The sequence below is a fragment of the Crotalus tigris genome, unplaced genomic scaffold (genome assembly GCF_016545835.1).
Source record: "Crotalus tigris isolate CLP2741 ecotype Arizona unplaced genomic scaffold, ASM1654583v1 scf7180000017666.379230911805:20528666, whole genome shotgun sequence".
Taxonomy (NCBI): Eukaryota; Metazoa; Chordata; class Lepidosauria; order Squamata; family Viperidae; genus Crotalus; species Crotalus tigris.
Genome location: NW_024096552.1, coordinates 14,334,313 through 14,358,170, shown reverse-complemented (window position 1 = coordinate 14,358,170; position 23,858 = coordinate 14,334,313). Strand labels below are relative to the sequence as shown.

The following is a 23,858-nucleotide window of genomic DNA, read 5'->3' as shown; positions in this document are numbered from 1 at the left end:
CAAATTCCATTTCTCTATATTGAGACATAACAATATCATCTTGTGAAATTTCCATCTTTTTTTCCATGCCTTCAAATTTATCCTCCAAAACCTCCACCTTATCTGCCACTTCTTCCACTCGAGAGTCCAACTTCTCAACCACAGAAGCAAGTCCTTTTAAAGCCACAACTATATCTTGCCTCAAAATAATATTATTCTCCACTAAAAGCTCTTTCACTTCCCCTCTAATTTGAGCTACAGCATTTCCCATTATATCTTGCATGTCTTTTACCATTACTGATAGCAGAGGGGGGGGAAGGAGGTGGTGTAGCTTTAGGTTGTTGTGCTGGTAAAATCGCAGGAGAAGAAGCCACCTTAGGTACTGTAGATGTTACTTGCCGTCTTGAAGCCATTTTCAAAAAGAAAAGTTTTGTTTCTTCTTTCCTCCTTCTTAAAAAAAATAAAAAAATACAAAAAAAACCCCTTAAAGAAATAACAAAAAAAGGTTTAACAGAGAGGGAAAATAATCTTCCTGAAAAACAAATCCAACTCAAAAAAAAAACCTTTAAAAACAATCTATTCAATTCCGTTCCATTCCACTCCCTTCAAAAAAAAAAAAAAAACTTTCTAATCGCCATTTTACTTTCCCTCTCAATAAAAGAAAAAGAAAAAAAGGGAAATAAAAATCAATCTATAAACTTAAAGTCCAAATAAAATAAAAAAAAATAAAATCCTTTATCCAGCTCTGTCCGCTTTTAAAATAACTCACCAGGTTTCTTTAAGCGCGGAGGTGGAAGCGGCGTCTTGCTTTGTCCCCAAGGGACAAAGACAGCTGAGAGGCGGAGGCAACCTGAACTCCGAGGGAGCACTCTTTTCACCCCGCAAAGAAAACTTCCTGGGGGGTCTCAGAGGCTCTACCTCTATTCAGGTGATACTCCCCTCCCCTCCTTTGCCTGGGAGGGAGGTTTTGAGCCGTGGAACAGCTGGTGCCTGCTGTTCTCTGCTGTTCTAACGCTTTCTCAGGAGGACGGCTACAAAGTAGCCGCCATCACCAGCGCTAATCCACCGGAAGTGTATTTCAGATATTCTTGAAATATTTCTTGGTATTTTGCTTTACAACTTGCCATTATTTATTTAATGATTAAAATTATCTTTAATAAAATCCATGTAGTAGTGTATCATATCTGAAAGGCATGAAATGATATGCCACCTGATTTGTTGCCTGCTATTTAAACTATTTGAATTAAGTTTTGTTCCCATTGTTTTTCTCAGTTTTCTTTTCCCCATGTATACATTCCTCAGTTCTGGCGCAACTACCCAGAAATATCCATAGCTGATCACATTGCTTTTTTAGTAGGGTAAGCAAGAAAGTATTAGTATCCTACTTATGGCTCTTAAGCATGTGCCTGTTATCTTGCTGTTCTAGCTTAGTGATAGTTAGTACAGGAAGGTGTAAGCACAGCAAGTTAATCCAGAATAATAAGTGGAACATAATTATTTAATCATTTGAATCATTATTTAGTCATTCATATGTTCTCTCTCTATAGTGTCCTTGCTTTCATGGTGCTTGGGTGAACATAATTTGTTATTGTCGTCCTGTCCTTGGATAGATTACACTGCAGAGTCAAATTATACAAGCCATCATTGATACATGAGCAGAACTTAATTGATCCTCTGGCATATAGCTTGACTTTCCCCAATTTAACTCAGTTTATCGTGCCCAAATTGTGTTTGGATCCTAATATTTGGAATATATGCATGTTTCGCATTAATTTCATCATTATTATATGGATGAAATTCATTTTCTTTTCCTCTTTTATGCTTCATATGCTTCATATGTGTCAATCACACCAGTACAACGCAGTCTACAATAATTAATTTAATTATCAATTTTATTGTTAAGATTACACTGATGAAAATATGCCTGATTGTTCCTACTGAAAAATAGTAAAATAGCACATTCTTTTTGATATAGAAGAGCTAGATTATATTTCTTGATGCAGTTGTAATGAGTAGATGGTTATTGGAGTGAAGGCTGATTGAAAAATTGAATAAAGAGCTGAATTGATTAGCTTCTCTTTTCTCTGTTTATGGTACTAAAATGAATTACATTCAGGCCAACAGTTTTCAATTAACCAATATTGGCATTATTATAATTTTACTCCCTTTTTGGAAGGGAAATATTGAAACTTGTCTTCCCAGCTCTTCCAGTTGTGATTGCTAAGTGGCAATGCAGGTCAATAAGTGGATGGAGTGAAAGAGCTACATACCGAAGGAGAGCAGGCACTTTCTCTCCGTGCATAGAACTCCAGCAGGGGGCTGGAGAAAAGAAGCTCAGATATTCATTATCTAGGCTTTGTTTTTCCAGCCTGCTGTAGTAATATCCCTCTTCCCATGCACGGAAGGGAGGGGAAATCCTTTGGCAGGCAGTGGGACCTTTCAACCCTTCCTGCCGGCTTCTCCATTGACTTTCTGGGAAATCCAGCAGAGCAGTTTTTAAATAGGGATCACTTGGCAACTGTTTATAAGTGTGAACAGGTTGTCGACTGCTCAAAATGCAATCATATGACTGGGTGTGGGATGGCAGCCATAACTTCAAAGATGAGTTGTAAGTAGATTTTCTTTAAATCTGTCTTAAACATAACCATTTGTAAATTGAGGACTAGTTGTACTTTTTTGTTCAAACATAGATGTTAGCTTTAGTGAAGTTCTATGTGTTCTACAGTTAACATATAAGTTCATCTTGTAATAGTTCAGGTATCATCCATATACAATTTTCAATTCTGTTTGCTGGAGAATAATAATAAGGGTTTTTTTTTGTAGGAGTATAAAGCAAAGTTAACTAATTTGTGGGCTGTTTGAAATACTGTAACCCCTAAATGGAAATATAAAAAATTGGTAGCAAAACAACCAACTGAGGCAGAGCACCTCAGTGTTTCTAGGCTGGATGTCAGGATGGAGTAAATCTATTTTGCATGCTGTTATTTTGTACCTTAGCCCTTCCACTAATCCCTTCAATAATCCAGGTAGAACATCTCTGGTGACATCATTTTATAAGTGTTGCACCCTCAGTAGTACTTTAATTCTAATAATTAAAAAAGACATCTGAACACTGTTAATATCAGTGAACAATAGAAATAATAAACAGGAATCTCCACTGTCTCCCTTGTTATTTATTCTTACACTGGAAGTGTTGGCCAGGAATATTAGACAAGATGGGGAGATCACAGGACTGGAGATAAAAGATCAGAAATATAAATTACAAGCTTTTGCAGATGATTTGGCTTTTATCTTGGAGGAGCCTTTGGAAACAGCCACTAAATTATTGCAGAAAATAGAGGAATTTGGAGAAGTGGCTGGGTTGAAAATAAATAGGGAAAAGACTAAAGTACTTACAAGAAATTTAACAGAAAAACAGAAAGCTCAATTTGTGGAAAAAAACAAATCTCCAGATAGTTAAAAAAGTTAAATACTTAGGTATTTATTTAACATCAAAATGTATAACAATAAAAGAAGATAACTATGGAAGATTATTGAATCAAATAAAAATGGATTTGGAGAAGTGGAAAAACTTTCAATTATCATTATTAGGAAGGATAGCGACTATTAAGATGAATATCCTACCCAAATTGTTATTTTTATTTCAGACGGTTCCTGTTAAACTAAGCCAGAAATTTTTTGATGACTTAAATACAACAATAATGAGATTTATATGGCAAGGGAAAAAAGCAAGAATTAAAATTAAACTGCTACAAGAATCAAAAGACAGAGGGGGCTTTGCGCTACCAAACTGGAGACTTTATTACCAAGCCACTATTTTGTTGTGGCTTAAAGAATGGATCACACTGAGAAATAAACGACTTCTTTACTTAGAGGGACATGATTTGCAACTGGGTTGGCATGCTTTCCTTTGGTAGAAAAAAACAAAGTATATAAATACTTCCAAATTCATGCCATAAGGAACATATTACTTTCAGAATGTGAGATAGTTAAAAAGAAATTTTATATGAAAATACCTGAGTGGCTTTCCACAATGGAAGTATTTGCATGTTCAAATTTAATTAACTATGACAAACTTGTGGCCTATAAAGACATTTTAGATAAAGAAGGAAAACTTAATGATAGGCAAGAACGTCAACAAACTGGCATTGATGTAGTAATCAGTCCTTAGTCATTGAAGGGTGCAAAGAAATGGCCGCCCGCACGCAGCCTTTATTTGTTTATATAGAGTTTTACAAATAGCAAAAGTTACTGCATGGCAATAGCATTTCATTGGCTAAAATCCTTTACCAATCCTCAAGAGTAAAAAGCTAGAGGCCATAAACAGGGAAACTTGTTGTTCACCAGCCAGCCTTATCAAACTGGCCGAGGTCACACAGACCTACATACTTCCACATCATTATGGTGATGTGAGCGGGGTGGGGTGGGGAGATAAATGCAGAGAAGACACACAAGTGTTGGGGGGGCAGTGTTCTGCCCACGATCTTTGCCTGTCTCTCACCTCTACATTTCACTCTTTTTTGTTTTGTTAGGCGAAATATCACCGTAAGCAGGGTTAATAAAAGGATTATAATCAGGAGAGGAGCATCCTTGCAGTTGTTTATATAGGGCCAAAACTTGACCCTGAGGCAATGTGAGAGAGGATCTACTGGGATTTAAAGCTCTAATACATATATTGCAAACTGAAAGAAATACATTACATAAACAGCACCCGTAAAGATCCTAAAGTACCAATTTTAAAATCAGAGGCCAAATTGTGTAAAATATAAATCTGGTGCTGGATGGTTCGTGAATTATCAGAAATATTGAAACAATACATTTCCTCAAAACGTTTACAACCCAAATGCTGGTGCAGAAGCAAATAATCAATTGCAGCGTGATTTTGCAAAATAGCTTTTCTCAAATTTTGCAGTTCATGGTTGATCACTGAAATAGTTGAAGAAGTAGTATTAATTGTATTTGCCAAATTTCATGTAATAGCAATGTTGAGGTGAGCACGAACAGCAAGTCCTGGCACGCCCACTAGAGATATAGCCAATGCTACAAAGTAAGGTTGTCTCAGAGTCACAAGTATTGTCTAGCGCGACACCACATGGAGAATGGTTCATGTGAACTTGTTGTTTGGAAAGCAAAACAGGAATCAGCCAGCTGAGGCAACATTGCGCTTCACTAATATTAGCAGGAATATAATTTAAAGTTTCTTGACCACACGTAAAAAACCCTGCTTGCAGTAGCCAAGCATGTACAAAATGAAAGGAAGTCTCTATTGAAGCTGTGCAGTTTAAAGCAGGTGAGCCAATGTGATAACAGTGAGGTTTTTTAAGCAATAACCTCCCAGAGTCAGTGAAGTTTTGAATTACTGCAGAAGGGGTGCAAACAAAGACTAAACATGTAGAAAGCAAATTTTCCATGTTATACATTACAGATAAACAAAAGAAGTCATTTTGTGTGATGTTAGATTTTGCTTCATTCGTTGCTCGAATGATTGTTTGAGTGGGATGACAGTTGCAGTTGTCAAAGGGCAGGTGTTAACGATCAGACATAAACAAATGATGGATAAGAAATTTGCAGTTAAAACCACAAAAATGGCAGCACACAGGTTCTCGGGGATCAAGTTCTTTACATCTCCCCACATCACTGGCTGCCTGGCATGTCAGGATTGGATTACTTGCTGTGCCATTTGTAGAGTCACCCTTGCCATTTCTGGGACTGGGTCCAGGACTGGTGCCACAATATCCCTGGCTGGGTGATCACAATGCGCTGGAATCCGCAAAGGTCCTGTTAGAGCAAGCACAGCGGCATAGCCCCGCCCCCAAGTGATCAGAAGGACTGGTCCCAACCATGCTTTGTCTGGTAATATCCGATAATATACCAAAGGTGGAGGCAAGCTTGTTTTCTGTTGAAAGTGTATCTGATAAGCAGTCAAATTTGGAATGGAAATATTCAATTGGTGTAATGTAAATAATACTTTTTGTACCTGTTGTATTACCCACGACAAATTGGGTACCCTAGATAATCCGTTCTTTTTTATTTGTTTGTGAAGGCAGTCCTTGAAAGACCAATTAGCATGTTCCACGATAGCTTGACCCGTGGAATTATAGAGAAGACCATGAGTAAAAACAATATTTCAGGTTGTATAAAATTGTAAAAAGGCCACTGAAGAATAGGCTGGCCCATTGTCAGTTTTTAGGGAAGAGGGTTTACCCAGGGCTGTAACGGCCAAAAAAAAGATGAAAAATAACATGTGAAGCTGTTTCCCCTCGTAGAGATGGGGGAAATTGTTCCTAAATACCTATTTATGAATATATTTCTAGGAAGCCAAAAAGAGAGAACATGGATAACATCCATTTGTCATAGTTGATTAGAACAAAACCATATAAAAGACATAAAAACGACATACAAAAAAAATTAGGCCCAGGAAGGGAGGAGTGATTGTGTATATAAGAAACAAAATTATAAATGCTTTCAGTTCTGGAGCAGCTACTGCAAAGTTAAAAACAAAGTCATAAGTTTGGAGTCAATCCTGGGCGTGATGTAAGCACCTGAAGGAGTAAAAGTAAGTTGGCACACATAATGAGAGTCAGAGATTAAGTTAAAAGACTGTTGAGAAAAGATTTGAAAAGCTAAAATAAGAGTAGATCAGAAAAAATAAACAAGCAAGTCAAAGATCATTAAGCAAATGATATGAAATACAGCCTATATAGTCAGTTAAAGCACATTAAAGAGATAAGTTATTTTTGAAAACAATATTAATAATCATTTCCCATTTTTCTCACCATTCCAAGCCCAAGCATAATGTTCTGAGTGGCCACACACACACACACATAACACAAAACACAACCAGACATTTGTCTGACAGGGTTAACTTAACAGATTTATAGAGTTTCAAAGCATTCTGATTGCTCAAAACACTTTGTTGAGGGGGTACATTTTGATTTATGTCTCTAACTAAACAGCAAACGAATTAGCCTCCTCAGAAGAAGCTGAAAATCCAATTAAAGATGTTTTTAGGAGGAATAAATTTTACTTAGTTGCAAGCAGGAGGGGGCTGATAGTTAATTGCTGCCCTTCTGAAGTATTTGGGTCCATTTTTTTCCCCTTGCCCAACGGGACTGAATACTATAGATGTTTATACTGGAGCCCAAGGTTCAAGATGTAATTTATGCTCTATCTTTTAGCCTAAGCATCCGATGCTCAGGATTCAAAGAACACTGTTTTCCTATCTCCCCAATCAGCTTCCTTATGTCCGTTTCAAGCGTTGCCATGCCTGACTTCTGTAGCAGGAGTCTGAGCTCCTGTATGTGCTTTTGCTGAGGGTGAGATAATTTACAGCCCATACTCACACTGAGAGGTCTCGTAAGACGAAAGTGCACCTAGGGGTCTGTTCCAGACGATGATAAGTATGTTGGTGGCTGCTTCTTCCCGGAGGGGTCCCAAAAGTCCCTGTTAACGGGCGCCAGCTGTAGTAATCAGTCCTTAGTCATTGAAGGGTGCAAAGAAATGGCCACCTGCATGCAGCCTTTATTTGTTTATATAGAGTTTTACAAATAGCAAAAGTTACTGCATGGCAATAACATTTCATTGACTAAAATCCTTTATCAATCCTCAAGAGTAAAAAGCTAGAGGCCATAACCAGGGAAACTTGTTGTTCACCAGCCAGCCTTATCAAACTGGCTGAGGTCACACAGATCTACATACTTCCACATCACTATGGTAATGTGAGCAGAGTGAGGTGGGGAGATAAATGCAGAGAAGACACACAAGTGTTGGGGGGGCAGTGTTCTGCACACGACCTTTTCCTGTCTCTCACCTCTACACATTGATTTAACATGGTGGTCATACTTGCAAATTCAAACAAGATATGAAAAAGATGTAAAAGTAATGGGATTTTACAAAGGACACCACTAGATAAAATACTTTTAAAAACAGATGAAAATCTGATTAAGAAACTTTATAAATTCCTGCTAAACTGGAAGATGGAAGAAGAACAAGTGAAAGAAACAATGATAGTGTGGGCAAAGAATTTTGGTTATTCTATAGATTTAGAAAATTGGCAAAAACTATGGGACTGAAATATTACATTAGTAAAGCAGCTGCATATAAGGAAAACTTATATAAAATGTTTTATAGATGGCACATGACACCAGATAGATTAGAGAAAATGTTTAAAAATGTATCAAATATGTGTTGGAAATGTAAACAACAACCAGGCACTTATTACCATCACTATTGGATATGTCCTAATGTTAAAAAGTTTTGGTTTAAGATCCATATGTGGCTAGAAGAGATGATTAAAATACAGATAGAATTTAAACCAGAACTTTGTTTATTAGGAATATTAGGTTTGATTATGGAAAAGAGAATGAGTATTTAATATTGCATGTGCTGACAGCCGCAAGAATAATATTTGCCCATTTTTGGAAAAATGAAAATTTACCATCTGACCAGGCTATAATAACAAAAATACTCGAATATGCAGAAATGGATAGACTGACTTTAGAAATGAAAGAGAAAGAAGACACAATTTACTTTAAAACATGGGGGAAATTTTATTATTGGTTAGAAACACGCTAGAGTGAGAAAAGGATATGAAATTTAAAGAGATAATTGATAATTTGTATTTATATTCCATGATTATTTGTATGAACTTGTTCTTATTTTTTCTTCTTCTTCTTCCTCTTTGTATATTTGTGATCTTAAATAATATGGTAAATTATAATTAATATGTACTATATTATTATTTTAAAGTGATTATAATTAATATTAAGCATTGTTAAGTAGTGAAATGAATGAGATTTATTGACTAATTTGTTATTTATGTGATTATATGGATAGTTGTTTAATAATAGAGTAATTATTAAGATTTAATATGTAAACCCACTGGTAGACTTGCTGAAGCGATGTTGTTTTGGGGGATTAATCCCACTTTTGTGTTACCCCTTTTCCCTGGTCTAACCTTTTTGTATGCTTCCCGTTGTCTTACCCTTTTTGACCCTATCCCCTTATTACCTTTATAAAACTGAATAAAAATATTTATAAAAAAAGAAAGAAATAATAAACAGCAAAATATAAAATAGGTGAAATATGTACAATGTGCTTATGTTGTATGTATTAGTATCTCAGATGAATCTATTTGACCATTGTAATATGTACTATTCATCAGGATGGTGATTGTCTGACTTACCTAGCATTTTCATTGGCAACGAAAGGCTGGATAAATGACAATGACATCTAATCCTCATCTACTCAAAACACTTTTGTTAAACAAATACTCTAGTACTTCATGCAATTTAAAATGTTTCTTATTCTCATGAATTTGGGAAGTAATTCTGTATAGATAATAATGTATTTTTTCTCTTCTAGATTTACAATGGTTAGAAAATAAAAATGGCACAAAAATTTAGGATGTAACAATACTGCAATAGCATTTTATTTTATATTATAATGATTATATAAAAGAATACAGGATAGTATTACCTTTGTGAGTAGATACTTTGTAAACAAGTCATATAAAAGATGTCTGTATATTTAATTTCAAATGAAATGTTTTAATTCTGAGACTTTTAGTGTTTAAACTTTATAGAACAATAACAAAACAATGTTGGTGTTTGCTTTTTGCTGGAGTATATATGCTAAATGTGCTACTGGCACAGAATTTTTACTTGGTTTTGTACTACTTGGTGAATACCAGACAGTAGAACAACAATGCATTTTGGGCTTGTTTTATTATAAACAATTTTGGGGAGATATAAGACTCAGGAAGTGAAATTTCCCTTTTATTGTCATATAGTGGTCTTGAAGACAAATGTTGAGCATTCCATGTTAGTATCTATATATTGTGGCTCAAATTTCAGGAAACAGATCCTTCTAAGAAAGTTGAGTGTGTGTGTTAGGGTTAGAAATACATTTAACAATCTCCACTAGTAGATACAACTCCCGTAGGGCTGTTGCTAATGGGAAAAAAAATACTGTAGGTGGAACTGTATCAGATACCAGTTGAAATGGTGTGCAAAATACTTAATGCCTTTAAATTTTTTTGCTATATTTGATTATGTATTATATATGAGTAAAATTTTGATTTTAAACCAGAAAGTGAAATCAGGATATATTTACCTGATACTGAAACACACATTTTTCTTGCTGCTAGGTGTATTCCAAGTTATATACATGCATTTAGATAGGTGTTCTCTTAGATTGAAGTAATTATCCATGTGACAAATGATAGAATCTCACTTCTGCATGTTTGGTGTCTTTTTGTTACAATGCTAGGGCTTATGATTTGAAAGTGTATGTATGTATTTGGCAAGTTAAATTAATTTTAATGAAAAGCAGGAAAATTATAGAAACAGTTATAAAATGTTTCTGATTAAATTAATTAATAGTAGATAAGTTGAGATTCTCTTAATATAGAGCCAACTTGATGTAGACTACAAACTGGGACAATGAATTTTAGTACTAAATTAGGGATAAGCCAGCTAGTTGAACTTGGGCTAGTCACTCTCTCTCAGCCCAAGCAATGACAAGCCATGTCTGAAATCTTGTCAAGAAAACTGCAGGGATTTGTTCAGGCAATGTCCTGAAGGCACAAAAACAAACAAAACAAAACTCAAAAACAAAAAACCCCAAACTCTGTTCTTATGCACGTGGACATATATGTACTACTTAGTAAAGTTTAATGGCTGCATGGTCTTCCTTTTTATAGGATCCGATGAAGAATCTGAAGAAAAGCAAGACAGTGAAAAACCAGTTGTATAACAAATATAGCAATTGGCGGTAAGATTAGAAGTTTGGACAGCAACTCTGACATCAACTTTATGTTTTGTATTAGATATTTTACTCTTATACCAACTGACTTTCCAAAGTACTTGAGCATTCAATTGTAAATTGTTGAACATTTCAGGAGTCTTTGAAATGCTTCTGGGAAAAGACTGAGATACTGGTACAGGTAAACATTTTCACTCCAGCCATTTGTTTCTCAGTTTTCCTGACAATCTAGTAAGAAAATTGTATTTTGCAATTAATTTCTGTATATTAAATCTCCTGACTATGTAAGTATTTTTCAAAACAAACAATGGTAAATCTATTAGTTGGCTGTATTTATATTACACCACAGTATAATATTGACTATATTTCAACTTTAGCTAAGGTTCACATGGTTGATTTCTGTCACAAAGAAACAATATTAAGCACAGAGAGAATTGGGGTGATTTAAATTAAAATCTTTTTCCTTTCATACTGAATCCTATAGGTAAAGATAGGCTAATTGTAATATTACATAAAGTATTTTGTTTTCTTTTTCAGAGTGAAAACTTGACTGTGGAGTAGCTTGAAGATTCCCACTCATGGAACTATTATGGTGATGCTTATTCAACTTATTGTTGAAACTCCTAATGGCATCATTAATTTAATTATAATCAAAGGAATTTATCTTCCTGCTCTGTAATACCTCATCAAAACTGTTTTGCATCTGCATAATCTACATACAGATGCAGAGAGAACACACACAGACATAATATTTCTGTGTATGTGTGTGTTTATGTGTGTGATTGAATCGTATCTAATATGAAGAAATACTTGTTCATAATGTACTAATTTATGTTTGAAATACATCTGATCTACTGAGACATGCTCGGGGTTTAAATCAGTATAGTGGTATAGTGATCAGCTAATAAGGATTTAGATTTGCTATAATTTTAAATTTTAACAATTTATCTTTTTTTTAAATGAAGTACACATTTGTATATAAATTAATAAAAAGTGATATAATGGTTTTTTTGGGAATTCTCAATTCTGTGAAGAAGGCCTCATACCCTTTAATTTTAAATCAATATTTTCATTTTATTTTTATCTATTCAATTTTGAATCTGTTTGACTCCAACTGACTGTAGAGGTAGTTCTTGAAGTCCCAATGAATCAACCTGGAGGTACTTACGACCTGGATTCAAAGTTCCGATGGATGCCCCTATCCCCCGCAGTCATATAATAGCACTTTGGGCACTCAGCAGTCAAGGTCCATTTACAGCTGTTTGCAATATCTCATGGTCATTTGACCATGTTTTACAATGGTTTTGCTGAAAACCAACCCATAGCAAACTTGTTCGCTTAACTACCAAGTATTTATTTAACAGTCATCACAAATAAGATTGTAAAATTGGATCAGTTACATAGCCAATCCATTTTACAGCTGTCATAAGTTACCATGATGATCATTATGGGCAGGCTCCATTACTGTCATAATTTGGGACTACCTGTGTGTAAAGTTTTGATACCATGTTACATAACTGAAGCCAAAAATAAGGGTTACTTCTGCTACATTGTAAGAATTGATGTGTTATTTTTGAACATGTTCTATAGATACTTTAAAATAATGTCCGTAATTTATACCAGTATTTTATATGCTATTTAAAAACAGGGCTTCTCATATCTACCTTATTGCATACATCTTATCTGTGCAATTACATATTTGTTATTTCTTTTTTAAAAAATGTTTAATTGTATCTGATTCTTTGATTCCCTTCAATTGTCTCAGCAAGATTTTTAGAAGTGGTTTTCCACTGCCCGAGACGGAAAAAAAGTGACTAGCCCACCCTCACCTAACTGACTTTATGCCTAATTTAAGACTAGAACTCAAAGACCCTTAGATTCTAGCCTGATACTTTAACCACTATATCAAACTGGTTCTCAACATGTAATTTCCAAGTTATTTATTAACAATATTTTTACACCAATGACTTCTGAATATAGGTAGTCCTCGAGTTACAATCACAATGGAGCCCAAAGTTTATGTTGCTAAGTGAGACATCTGCTAAGTGACTTTTGCCCCATTTTATGATCTTTCTTGCCATAGTTATTAAGTGAATCATTGCAGTTAAGTTAGTAACATGGTTAAGTGAATCTGGCTTCCCTATTGACTTTGCTTATCAGAACCTGATCACATGACCCCAGGACACTGCAACCTTATAAATATGAGTCAGTTGCCTAGCATCTGAATTTTGATGATATGACCATGGGGATGCTGCAACCATCATACATGTGAAAAATGGTGATACATCACTTTTTTCAATGCCATTGTAACTTTGAATGGCCGCTAAACAAATTTGCAAGTTGACAACCATGTGTGCTCTTGGCAGTTTGTAAAATAGAAACACACAATAGTCCCACCTCGCTTAAATCTAGCAACCCTGTTTCTCAACAATTGAAAGCTTTGCAAAGAATTTTCAAGACCTTCCAGAAGAAAATCTTCAAAACAGGAGCTTATACTAGGAGTTAGCATGTCCTTGCTTTTCTTGTTCTGGTCTCATTTGCTTATTTGTTAAATTTATTTACAGCCTACTTGCTGTGGGGCTACTCTGTGTGGCTTACAGTAATAGGAAGAAAAATGAAAAGCATGTAAATAGAAGTTAAATAATAGAACAGTAAAGTAAATAATGACAAAGGAACATCAAAGGAATGACAAAATGACAAAGGAATATCCATCAACTGACTGAATATACTGGATGGGTCATTTCTGCTTGGAATGGAAAGTTCTTCAGCACTTCATAGATTATGACCAACTGGTTTTGCATGGCTTTAAATTAAATATTATTTCAAATTTTGGATGAGAATTTTCCTAAGCATTAACATTTCTAATTTGTTAAAATGAATAGTAAAAGCCATATACCTTAAATTAATTTTTAAGAAAATTGGTACTTATACCTCAAGATCAAATAAACTGCATTAGTCCTCCAGTAGGAACTTTTCTCAGCATCTCCAGTCTAGGCATAAAATAAAGCTTTGTATGTTAATTGTAATCCAATTCTCAGTTATAGTGATACCTCAGTACTCAACGTTAATTGATTCTGGGAGACACAATGAGTACCAAAAGTGATAAGTACCAAAGAAATTTTTCCTATAAGAAATAATGTAGTGAGTTACAAGGCAGTCGATACCGACAAATCCTAGCATTGAGTACCAAACAAATGATAAGTACCGGGACAACATTTTCATGTCAAAATGGGTTGAAATTCAATGAGGTTCAAAGCAGTTTATACTAAGATACCATTGTACTTGGTAATAATTTCCTCTCTATTGACTTTTCAAGTAGATATACATACAATAGATAGTTAAGTTTTGGGTGTCTCCAAACCCAGTTTATTAATGTAATGAAATAGACCAGTAGTGGCAAACCTATGGCACACGTGCCACAGGTGGCATGCAGAGCCGTCCCTGTGGGCATGCACACCATTTCTGGGCTCCTCCCCCTCTCCGCGCATGTGCAGTTAGGGAATAGTTGCAAGAGCTGGGTGGGGTGAGGAAACGTATAAAAGGAGCAGTTTCGATGGGAGAGTGAGTGAAATCAGAGCCATCTCCCTTCTGCAGTGCAGCCCCATTGTGAGCGGAGACTGCCGGAAAGGAGCCCTCACCTGGTGCATGTCCTGTCTACAGGATGCTCTGATGGGGCAGCGGCTGCTCTTGAGCCACTTGACTGGCCAACCACACAGAAGCAGGAGGACAAGGCGGCAGTGATCCCTACATCACCAAGCCCAGCCGGCCGCAGATCTGGAAGCAAAGCTGTGCTGACCATCCTTGCGCTGGTGGGGTCAGTGGTGGGGGAAGGTGAGCTGTGGCAGATACCCTCCCCTCTCCGCCCGGAGGTGCACGCAGGATAATGCGGCAGCAGCGGCAAAGGGTGCCCGCATGCCAGATTCTGCCTTCCCCCACCGCCGGCAGAGCTTCGCTTCCGGATCTGCTGCCTGACACTATTGGCCCACACACAGAGAAGCTAGCGAGCGCATGGGGGCCAACAGTGTCTGTCAGCAGCCACAGCATGCTGGCTGTCCTGCATAATGGTGGACTGGCCACAGAGCCCCATCGGCGCAGGCGAAAATCACTGGGATAGCTGGAAGAAAGCCTTTGCCTGGCCTGGGTGCATCCACTCGGCGGATCTGACGAGGGTGGCTTCTGCTGCTGCTCTGACCGGTCAGCCCTGCAAGGAAGCAGAAGGGACAGCTGGTGCACGAATCTGCTGCCTCATCAGACTGCTAGTGAGCATCCGAGGTGGCTCCAGACCCCCAGCTGCCCCTCCACCTCCTCCTGCTTCCCTGCATGGCTGACCGGTCAGAACAGCAGCAGAAGCCACCTCCATCAGATCCATCGAGTGGATGCACCCAGGCCAGGCAAGGGCTTCCTCCTCCCCATAAATCGGCGCAAAGTAAAACCTCTTATTATGGCTTAGTTCACAACCATAATAAGTTGCTCCTCCTGAGCAAAGGCACATGAGCTGGATTTGCACCTTGACCTAGATTTTTGGGTGGAGGGGGGGAATAGCAAGCCCCCAGGTGCTGATGCAGCAAAAAGATTAATGGGCTGCTGCGATCCGCCTCTTGTTCTGGCCACTGCAGATGATGGAATTGCCAGCACCAGGCAGAAGAGCAGGGCCCTGAGGTGGGATGAATCTCACTCCCTGGGCTGCGAAGTGTAGAGCAATTGGGGGGGGGGAGTGCAGACAACACGCAAGCAATAGAATTGAGAATGAGAAAGACGCGGGTGGAAACAGCTCCGGGATACTTGCCTCGGGGCTCCGCTCTTCTGCCTGGCTGCTAGGAAAACAATTCTTGGGAACAAAGGTTTTTTTTATTATGGTTGTAAACTAAACCGTAATAAGAGAGATTTTACTTCTCACTGAGGGAGGAAGCCCTTGCCCGGCCTGGGCACATCCACTCGACAGATCTTATGGGGGTGGCTTCTGCTGCTGTTCTGACTGGTCAGCCATGCAGGGAAGCAGGAGGAGGTGGAGGGGCAGCCAGGGGTCTGGAGCCGCCTCGGCTGCTCACTAGCAGCCCGATGAGGCAGCAGATTCGTGCACCAGCTGTCCCTTCTGCTTCCTTGCAGGGCTGACCGGTCAGAGCAGCAGCAGCTGCCGCCCCGTCAGAGCCACCCTGTAGAAAGGACCCGCACCAGGTGAGGGCTCCTTTCCGGCCGTCCCAGGATTGTCTCCGCTCATGCCAATGGGGCTGCCATGATGCAAGAGGCTGTGGCTGCTGACGGACAGCGGCGGCCCCCATGCACTCTCTGGCCTCTGTGTGGGGGGGGGCTGATGGTGTCAGGCAGCAGCTGCTTCAGCCCCTGCCTTGCCTTGCCCCACGGCAATTGGCACACCCACCCTGTCTCTCCTTGCCTCACCCCACAGGATGAGCCTCCGGTCCACCGCCCCACCGGCCAGAGACCCCCTGGATCTCTCCCAACCCTTCCCAGCCCCCACAAGCATCCCTCCCCACAAATACCATCAAGGTGGCCACACCCCACTGTGGCCACACCCACCCAGTCAGCTGTGACCACTGTGGCCATGCCCACCCAGTCGGCCATGCCCACCCGGCACGCAGCGATAAATAAATGAGTTTTGGGTGGCGGTTTGGGCACTCGGTCTCTAAAAGGTTCGCTACCACTGAAATAGACCTAAGGTAAAAATTAATTTCAGTAAGGCTTGATAAACACAAGCTGTAAAAGTGACAATGTTGCAAGCCACTGAGTACCATATGCTCATCTGGGCTAACATTTCATTCTTGCTTACTGAACCATAGATTTAGCGCTTTGCTACAATGAACCATGTATGGTGAAGAGCAGTAATTTAGTTTAAAGCCAACAGGATGTGCCATAGAATTTAAAAGATGCCGTGCTAATATGTATGAGAACATATATAAAAATTGAGCTTATGGAGTTGATCATAGATTTATTTAAAATGACGCAACACTGAAAAACATAATAGTTACAGATGTCTTTTTGATACACAATACATGATATTTTAGGGGATTGTTGAATATATATTGAATAAATACTGTGAAAATATATTATCTTAATTCAGAAATGTATTTATTCATCCAGCCATTTTAAAAATACAAAATCTACCACTATAGTTTCCTTATCAGAATAATTTCAACTTATCTATAGTAGATAGATAATGTAGATGTGAACGAGCCATGCCTTCAATCATGTTTCAACTGCTTTGAAAATGAGTTTGGTAGCTTTTTTGTAATGCTTGAAATGATAATTTTGCATTACAAATATATATTTTACTATTCAATATTTTGGTAATGGTGCAGCTAGTTTCCTTTTGTAACAGAATTGTTTAATACCTGATAATAATTGCAATGTCTGAATGAACAATTTTACATGAAATGACTATATGTAGGTAAGATATTTGCTAATGCATAAAATCAGTGACAGCCAACCTTCAAAAATGATAGTGATTCTAATGCATATTACACTCCCTCTGTAATAATTCTCTATTAGTCTCCTAAGCTTAACAAATACACATGTTCTCCAGTTTTTCCTGATTTCATGTCAAATGTTTGCTATTTATGTCACCAATCACTTGTGCTGCAGGTTAGTTTCTTAGGATTTTTATGTGCTATGTATGGATACAACACATAGGTATCTCTCTATATGTACATACATACGGAAGAAAATAACATGGAAAATTTTTGTGGCAGATTCCCCCCCCCCCCCAAACACACTGAAACTAGAATACTTTGATTTCAGTACTACAGGATTACTAATGAAGTCTTCTGCAGTGCATCAACTCAATTCAATACAGTTAGTGCAGAGAAGTTAAGGTTTGGTATTGAGGAGCCTACTCATTTGCATGGGGAAAGATCAAGTTACAGGATCACCATAGCTCTGACAAAGTACAAACAAACCTGTTGCCATATATATGTGAACAAATAAGTACTTTTTTCCACATACTGTTTCAGAATATGCTAGCTTTTAACTTCTTGCAATCATGCTCATTTGATAAGCTTCAGCTGAATTTTGTCTGATGGCTCAACTATGGACTCCTGTATGTTGGAGATGTTCAAACTGAGCTTCCTAGAAAAGGATGTTGCTTCTGGAGCTGGGAATTACTCAAAACTGCAGGTGAAGTTTTCAGGGAACAGTCCCTTGTATGTGGATGCATCTTTGTATTGAATCCAATCACATTCCTTAATGCCTGTTAACCAACCTGCTTCCTGAAAGGAAAACAAAACTTTAGTTTTCTAATTATATTTCCATAAGAGCTGCTCATATGTACTATCTGTGCATGTAAAAATTATCTTTAGCAATCCTTTTTAAAAAGAGTTAAGTTTAGCAATGCTCCTCCATTTATATTATGAATGAAAATAATTAGCTTTTACAGTATGGCCTGTAGTAATTTTAATATACTTTGTTTTTTCACTACAAAGCTCTTCTAAAATATTTACTCCAATGAATAAAAATATTCCTGACAGCATTTCGGTTTCCAGTAAAAAGCAAATTTTTTATTAAATTTAATAAAGCCGCTCTGCTGTTACCTGATCTGCTTCTGCTGCTGATGGGATTACCAATACAATATCACCTCGTTGCAACATAAGTTCATCACTGTTGGCTGCCTCAAAATCATGCAAAGCTTCAACCTAAGAACAGAAACAAGTGTCTATGGATTAATTATATATTTATAGATATTTCACTTCATCTAAATTACAAGGTACAATATATCTAAGTACTGTAGTGGCTAAGTAAAATATTTCTTTTGTTTCCCTTTTTTGCTATTGAAACAAAGAATGCTCCACAAAATGGACACATTCTAAGCAACTAAGAGTGCTGTTGATATGTCTCCATATAGGTCCTTTTAATGTTTTTTGGCAACACGATCTACACATTTTCATGTGTGAGGAAACTTGAAAAACAAAACTTATAACATTTTGTGGCTACTTAATGAACTACTGTAAGTAAAGGCTATGCAAGTGTTTCTCAATCTTGCCAACCTCAAGATGGCAGACCTTCAACTCCTAGAATTCCTCAGCTCATGCTAACTGGAGAGTTCTGGGAATTGAAATTCATCCATCTTAAAATTGCCAAGTTTGAGAGATATTGGTTATACTACAATAATAAGGTAATAACTGGTTTTGAGCATGCTACTGAAAATTTCAAAATTTGAAGACAGGAAAATCTAGTTATAATTGCATATTGATCAACGACAATTTTATTGGTATTGAAGCCTGAAGGCTGCATTATGCCATTTGTATACATCCCTGGTCTTTATCTACATTCTGTGCTACAGTATAGCACGTACGCACACACACGGAATTAATAAATCCTGAAAAAAACCTTATAGAGGAAGCCGGGAGGCATGTCATCTGCTGCTGCAGGCTGTTTCTTAGAAGATGCAGGCTGTACTTCTATTATATTTGTTGGCTCACTTATATCATCTGTAGTTTCAACAGTGGGTATTTCAGTGTTCTGATTACCAACTTCTTCCACAGATTGAGTAACTTGTATCTCATGATCGTCTCCATCTTCATTGTTTGATGCAGGCTCTATAACTACTGAAGGGATGTTACCAAGGTTGTCCTTAGAAGAAAAAAAAGGAAGGCAAAGAAGGAAGAAAGGAATATTTTGAATAAAAATATCAATTACTGATACTTAGAAAATATTCTGGACTTTTAGAGCAACTACTCAAATCCAAACACCTAGAATGAATTTTTAAAAAAGATGGATACAAGGTGCTTCCCTATGTGATCTTACCACTCACCTTTCAAAGATCTCTGGAGCTTGGGTTAGAGAAGGAAGGAAAACTGTTCCATTCTTGGGCCATATGGCATGATCCCAGAAGTGGCCACCATTTTCTGTGTTGCTGCATTGAATTATGATCACTCCGAAAATGGTGGCTACTTTCAGGATCATGCCATGTGGCCCAGGAATGAAGAGGCTACTCTGTTTCTTTAACATAAGCTCTGGAAAGGATTAATGCAGAGCTTTCTGCAGTTACATTAGAGAAGCAGAGCAGACCTTTATATTCCTGGCCACAGGATGTGATGCTTTGAGCAGCCATTTTCTGGACAGCCTCACTGAACTGTGGATCCTGAGGGGTGGGAAGGAGAGCATGGGATGTCTCTGGGTGAGGAAGGCCCTGGCAGGTCTGGAGAAGGGCCTGCACTAAGCTTTTCAGGGCCTTCCCAGGGAAGGATGAGGGGTTGTAAGTGGGGCAATCACATGGATACTTCACGTAACAGCCATCATGACCACAATGGACAGGGTCCCTTATGGTTGTCTTGCAAGTTTTCCCTGTTACTGGGTGGTGATTTTCCTTCCTCTATATTTAAGGAGGAAGCCTGACTATTTTAAAGGAAATATTTGATTTATTGGCCAATGAAGTGCTTGAATTTTTTAACTCTTTACTGGAACCAGAACTTATTATTGATGACAAAGAAATCATTCTGGATTCATTGGATTTATAAATGCAATTGAATAATCATTTAAAAATGGAAAAAGACATTGTGGATTCCCCTTTCAAATTGGAAGTATAAGAGATTTATTGGTGTTATTTCACAAAAACTACAACTGGACTTGAAAGATAAGAATTTTGAAAGAAGAAGAAAATATACTGGAAGAAAACAATTTAGAATTTTATTTATGGGACTTAAATATGATTGGGAAAAAGAAGGAAAAGATATAAAATTGGTTTATCTGGTTATGGTTAAAGAACTAGTTCTTATTTCTGGTGATATTGAATCTGGGTTGGATCATGTTTCTTTTGGAAATGTCTAGTGGAGTAATATATTTTTGATATCACAAAAAGGTGATTATGTTTGATAAATGTTTAATAGTTTTTAACTTCTTTTTTGCAATGTTTAATCATTAAGAGAGATGAAGGCAATGTAGACTAAATGGAACAGAGGCTATATATTTATGTTACTAGGTACTTGTATGAATTTTTTATGAGAATCTAAGAGAAATGTAATTGTTTTTGGGATTTGATAAGTTGTTAATGAAACCACTTTAGGATTTTTTTGTGACAAACTAAGATAAACATAATTTTTATTTTAGTATTTGGTATTTAGAATTGTATGAGATTATAGATGTAATGTAGACTAAGAATTAGATTTTTATCTGTATCTATACCAAGGAAAGTCAGAAGCCATTCTTTTTCTTTTTTTTCTTTACTTTTTTCATTCATTTATATTTTGCCTTTCACCTGATTCTTTCTTTTTTCTATTTTATTGCTTTTTATTCATGTTTTCAAAAGATACAGCGGGATGGGGGGGTGGGAGAGAGAATTGTACTTCGGTGCTTGCAAGGTTCTGTCAATGTAGTTTTTCAATAAATAGAATTAACTCATCTGGTTCTGATTTCTATCTTATCTTGCAAGGCCAACAAATACTTTGATTCTTGCAAGATTGATATTAGCCTTGCGAGGTAGTCTAGGCAAGAAACATAACCAGAAGTACCAGGTCCATATTTATTGTACGGTTGTAAGATTACATTAACAGACTCTTTCAAGTCTAAAAGTACCCCTTCACTTTTACTATCCTAAAAACCTCAGGCTCCAATTACATTTATTAGTTTATTGTCTAAGCTGCAGGGTTTTTTTCCTGACTCACAAGGTCATTCCTACCTATTACAAATACTCAGTTTTGTATAATAAAGATGAGATCTAATAATATAGGACTCACAGGATTTTACTAGTATGGGGCTGAATCCCCACATATCTGCTTAATAGAAAAGTGTATTTAATATTATAATTTTGGCTAATACAAAGATTTCAACTGTATGAAATAAGATTATTAATTAACAGTTTTAAATAGTACATTATGTTTGCTGCTTTGAAGATTTTGTTAGAATGTGAATGGAAATATAATAGATAGAACAGTAATATTAAAATTTTGGTTCTTAACACAGGATTTTTAAAGTAATATTTCTGAAACACATTTATATCACAATTATTATAGATAGAAGCGTTATTGTAAATTAATCTGAAATTACTTTTACCTTATAGACTTGTTACCTTATACTATTGATTTTTTTTAAAAAAAAAAATGGCCCTAAAGAATTTTTGTTACCTTGCTAAAATGTGTGTCATGTTGGGCTTGAAAAATATTCTGAAATCTAGGCAACACAATTTAAAATAATACAGGCTATAAACTATTATTAGCTGATTTAATTTTTTAAAACCTTCAGTTTTAAAACACATTATTACACCATCATGCATAAATTCATGCTAGAGTTTAACAGTCCTAATTACATAATTATTCTAAAACTATTGGAGTGACTACGGAGGAATGTCAAAGAGAATTCTCAATACCTCAATTCTCAATACCTCACTCAATAGTTCCCAGAATTCTTGAGGTAGGCCATGATCAAACTTAGGGATTTGTGGTAGAGTTAAAACGGTAAATTTTCAAAATCATGCTGGAAGGGAAAAGAGGGAAAAAGGTTTGTCCTTTGATAGTACCTGGATGTCTTCTGCTTTTTCTTCAATGTAATTTATGTTGCTTTCAGTAACTTCTATTTCATCAATAACAGCAACTTCAACACCTTCATTTGTAGAAGTGGCATCAACACACTCCGTTTCAGTAGGATTTTCAATTACTGAGTCCATCTGCAACTAATAAGAAAGGTAAAACTCTTTGTTATTCACATAGATCATTTTTAATATATCCAATTCTATAATAAATAAAAGAGCTTTTAAAAGAAAGTGCAGACAAAATCATGAGAGAAAGGTTTGCCTATGATTTTCAATGAAGATATGTCTTTTGCCATCAGTATACGAAGAGGATGCCTCTCAGTGCCAGTTGCTGGAAGCTATAGCATATATTTCTTCTTTGCAACACTACAGATATGATTTGCTAGACAGTCTTCTGGAGATTTATTGATTCATTTATTTACACATATATACACATTTCAATTTATCCTACAATCCTGGTATTTCCTGGTGATTTAAATATTAACCACAACCAACTCTGCTTATATGACATGCAAATAAGGAGATATCCTATGCAGTTATCATAAGCAATTGATGTTGAATTGCAACATGCTATGGATTAAAAACAAAAGAATAGTGAGCAAAGTAGGAAACAAAGGAGATTTCATATTGTGAAATGATTTTGATGATTTATGGGAATGCAAGAAAAATATCATTTCTTTTAATTCTCAGAGTTGCTGTTCATATAGTAAGTTGCAAATAATATTAAGGTTTCCATTTGCCTTTCAGAGCTGTTATAAATCCCAGCAATTATAAAGTATAAAACAAAAATAAAAGAAAAACTTTACACACCTTTATAAACAAGTGGGTTTGATTATGTGGTTTTGCCCACCATCCTGACTTCTTTACCCTACCCAATGCCCCTGATGCTTAGTATGAGATTTGAACATTGGTCTTGGTGGGACAGGTCCAATCCTCTCATCAAACAGTAAACACCCAAGTGAAGAATTCCCCTACTAGTTGTATCTATAATAATTAGTGATAATCAATTCTAAAATCATTTCAGAATATGACAGTGAACCAAGTAGATGAAATGTGAAGGGTAAATAAATGAACACAACTACATGGATTAGCATGACGATACATAGAGTGCCAATTACTCACCATAGTTTCAGCTGTGGACTTATCAGCCTCCAGAGCCTGTCCTTCTGGCTTGGTATCAGAGGCAGCCATATTGATGTCTTCCTCTGCCTGAATTTCCAAAGGTAAAGCTTCTGCTTCAGCCTTTAATAAGGAAAAGCAGATAGATAAAGCTTAATGTCTGGATTCACACACTCTGCTGAATCCTAAACCTGGAATAATCAAATACAGTTGCAGTGCTGATCATCATGTTCTGTTCTAATAATCAAATACAGAGATAGTGCTGAAGAAACTACAGAACAGTTAATGAAATATGAGCTAAGCCTAGAAAACAGAAAATTGTAAGAAAGAAACTTTATATTGTTGTTGCAAAGTCATGTCCGACCCATCGCAACCCCATGGACAAAGTTCCTCCAGGCCTTTTTGTCCTCTACCATCTTCTGGAGTCAGTTTAAGCTCATGCCTACTGCTTCAGTGACTCCATCCACCACCTCATTCTCTGTTGTCCCCTTCTTCTATTGCCCTCAATCTTTACTAGCATTAG

General features: G+C 36.9%; 2 protein-coding genes across 15 annotated transcripts in view; one reads left to right on the top strand and one right to left on the bottom strand.

Moving 5' to 3' along the window:
- STARD3NL (STARD3 N-terminal like) overlaps nt 1-11,750 on the top strand; it is a 145,358-nt gene extending 133,608 nt beyond the window's left edge. For 6 of the 9 annotated variants that reach the window (XM_039336752.1, XM_039336758.1, XM_039336757.1 and 3 more), the window contains 2 exons: nt 10,682-10,752; nt 11,281-11,750. In XM_039336752.1, coding sequence (XP_039192686.1) covers nt 10,682-10,734 — 53 coding nt within the window. In that variant the 3' untranslated portion in view covers nt 10,735-10,752; nt 11,281-11,750. Of the gene's footprint in view, nt 1-10,681 lie in introns of all 9 variants that reach the window. The other 3 variants (XR_005555982.1, XR_005555981.1, XM_039336755.1) reach the window with 3 other exon arrangements.
- A 4,072-nt stretch (nt 11,751-15,822) lies between these two features.
- AMPH (amphiphysin) overlaps nt 15,823-23,858 on the bottom strand; it is a 118,046-nt gene continuing 110,010 nt past the window's right edge. The window contains exons 19-23 of one of the 6 annotated variants that reach the window (XM_039336742.1): nt 23,339-23,458; nt 22,205-22,357; nt 19,081-19,323; nt 18,285-18,386; nt 15,823-17,963 (exon numbers count right to left, since the gene is read on the bottom strand). In XM_039336742.1, the coding sequence (XP_039192676.1) occupies nt 17,856-17,963; nt 18,285-18,386; nt 19,081-19,323; nt 22,205-22,357; nt 23,339-23,458 (726 nt within the window). In that variant the 3' untranslated portion in view covers nt 15,823-17,855. The remainder of the gene's footprint in view (nt 17,964-18,284; nt 18,387-19,080; nt 19,324-22,204; nt 22,358-23,338; nt 23,459-23,858) is intronic. The other 5 variants (XM_039336741.1, XM_039336743.1, XM_039336745.1 and 2 more) reach the window with 5 other exon arrangements.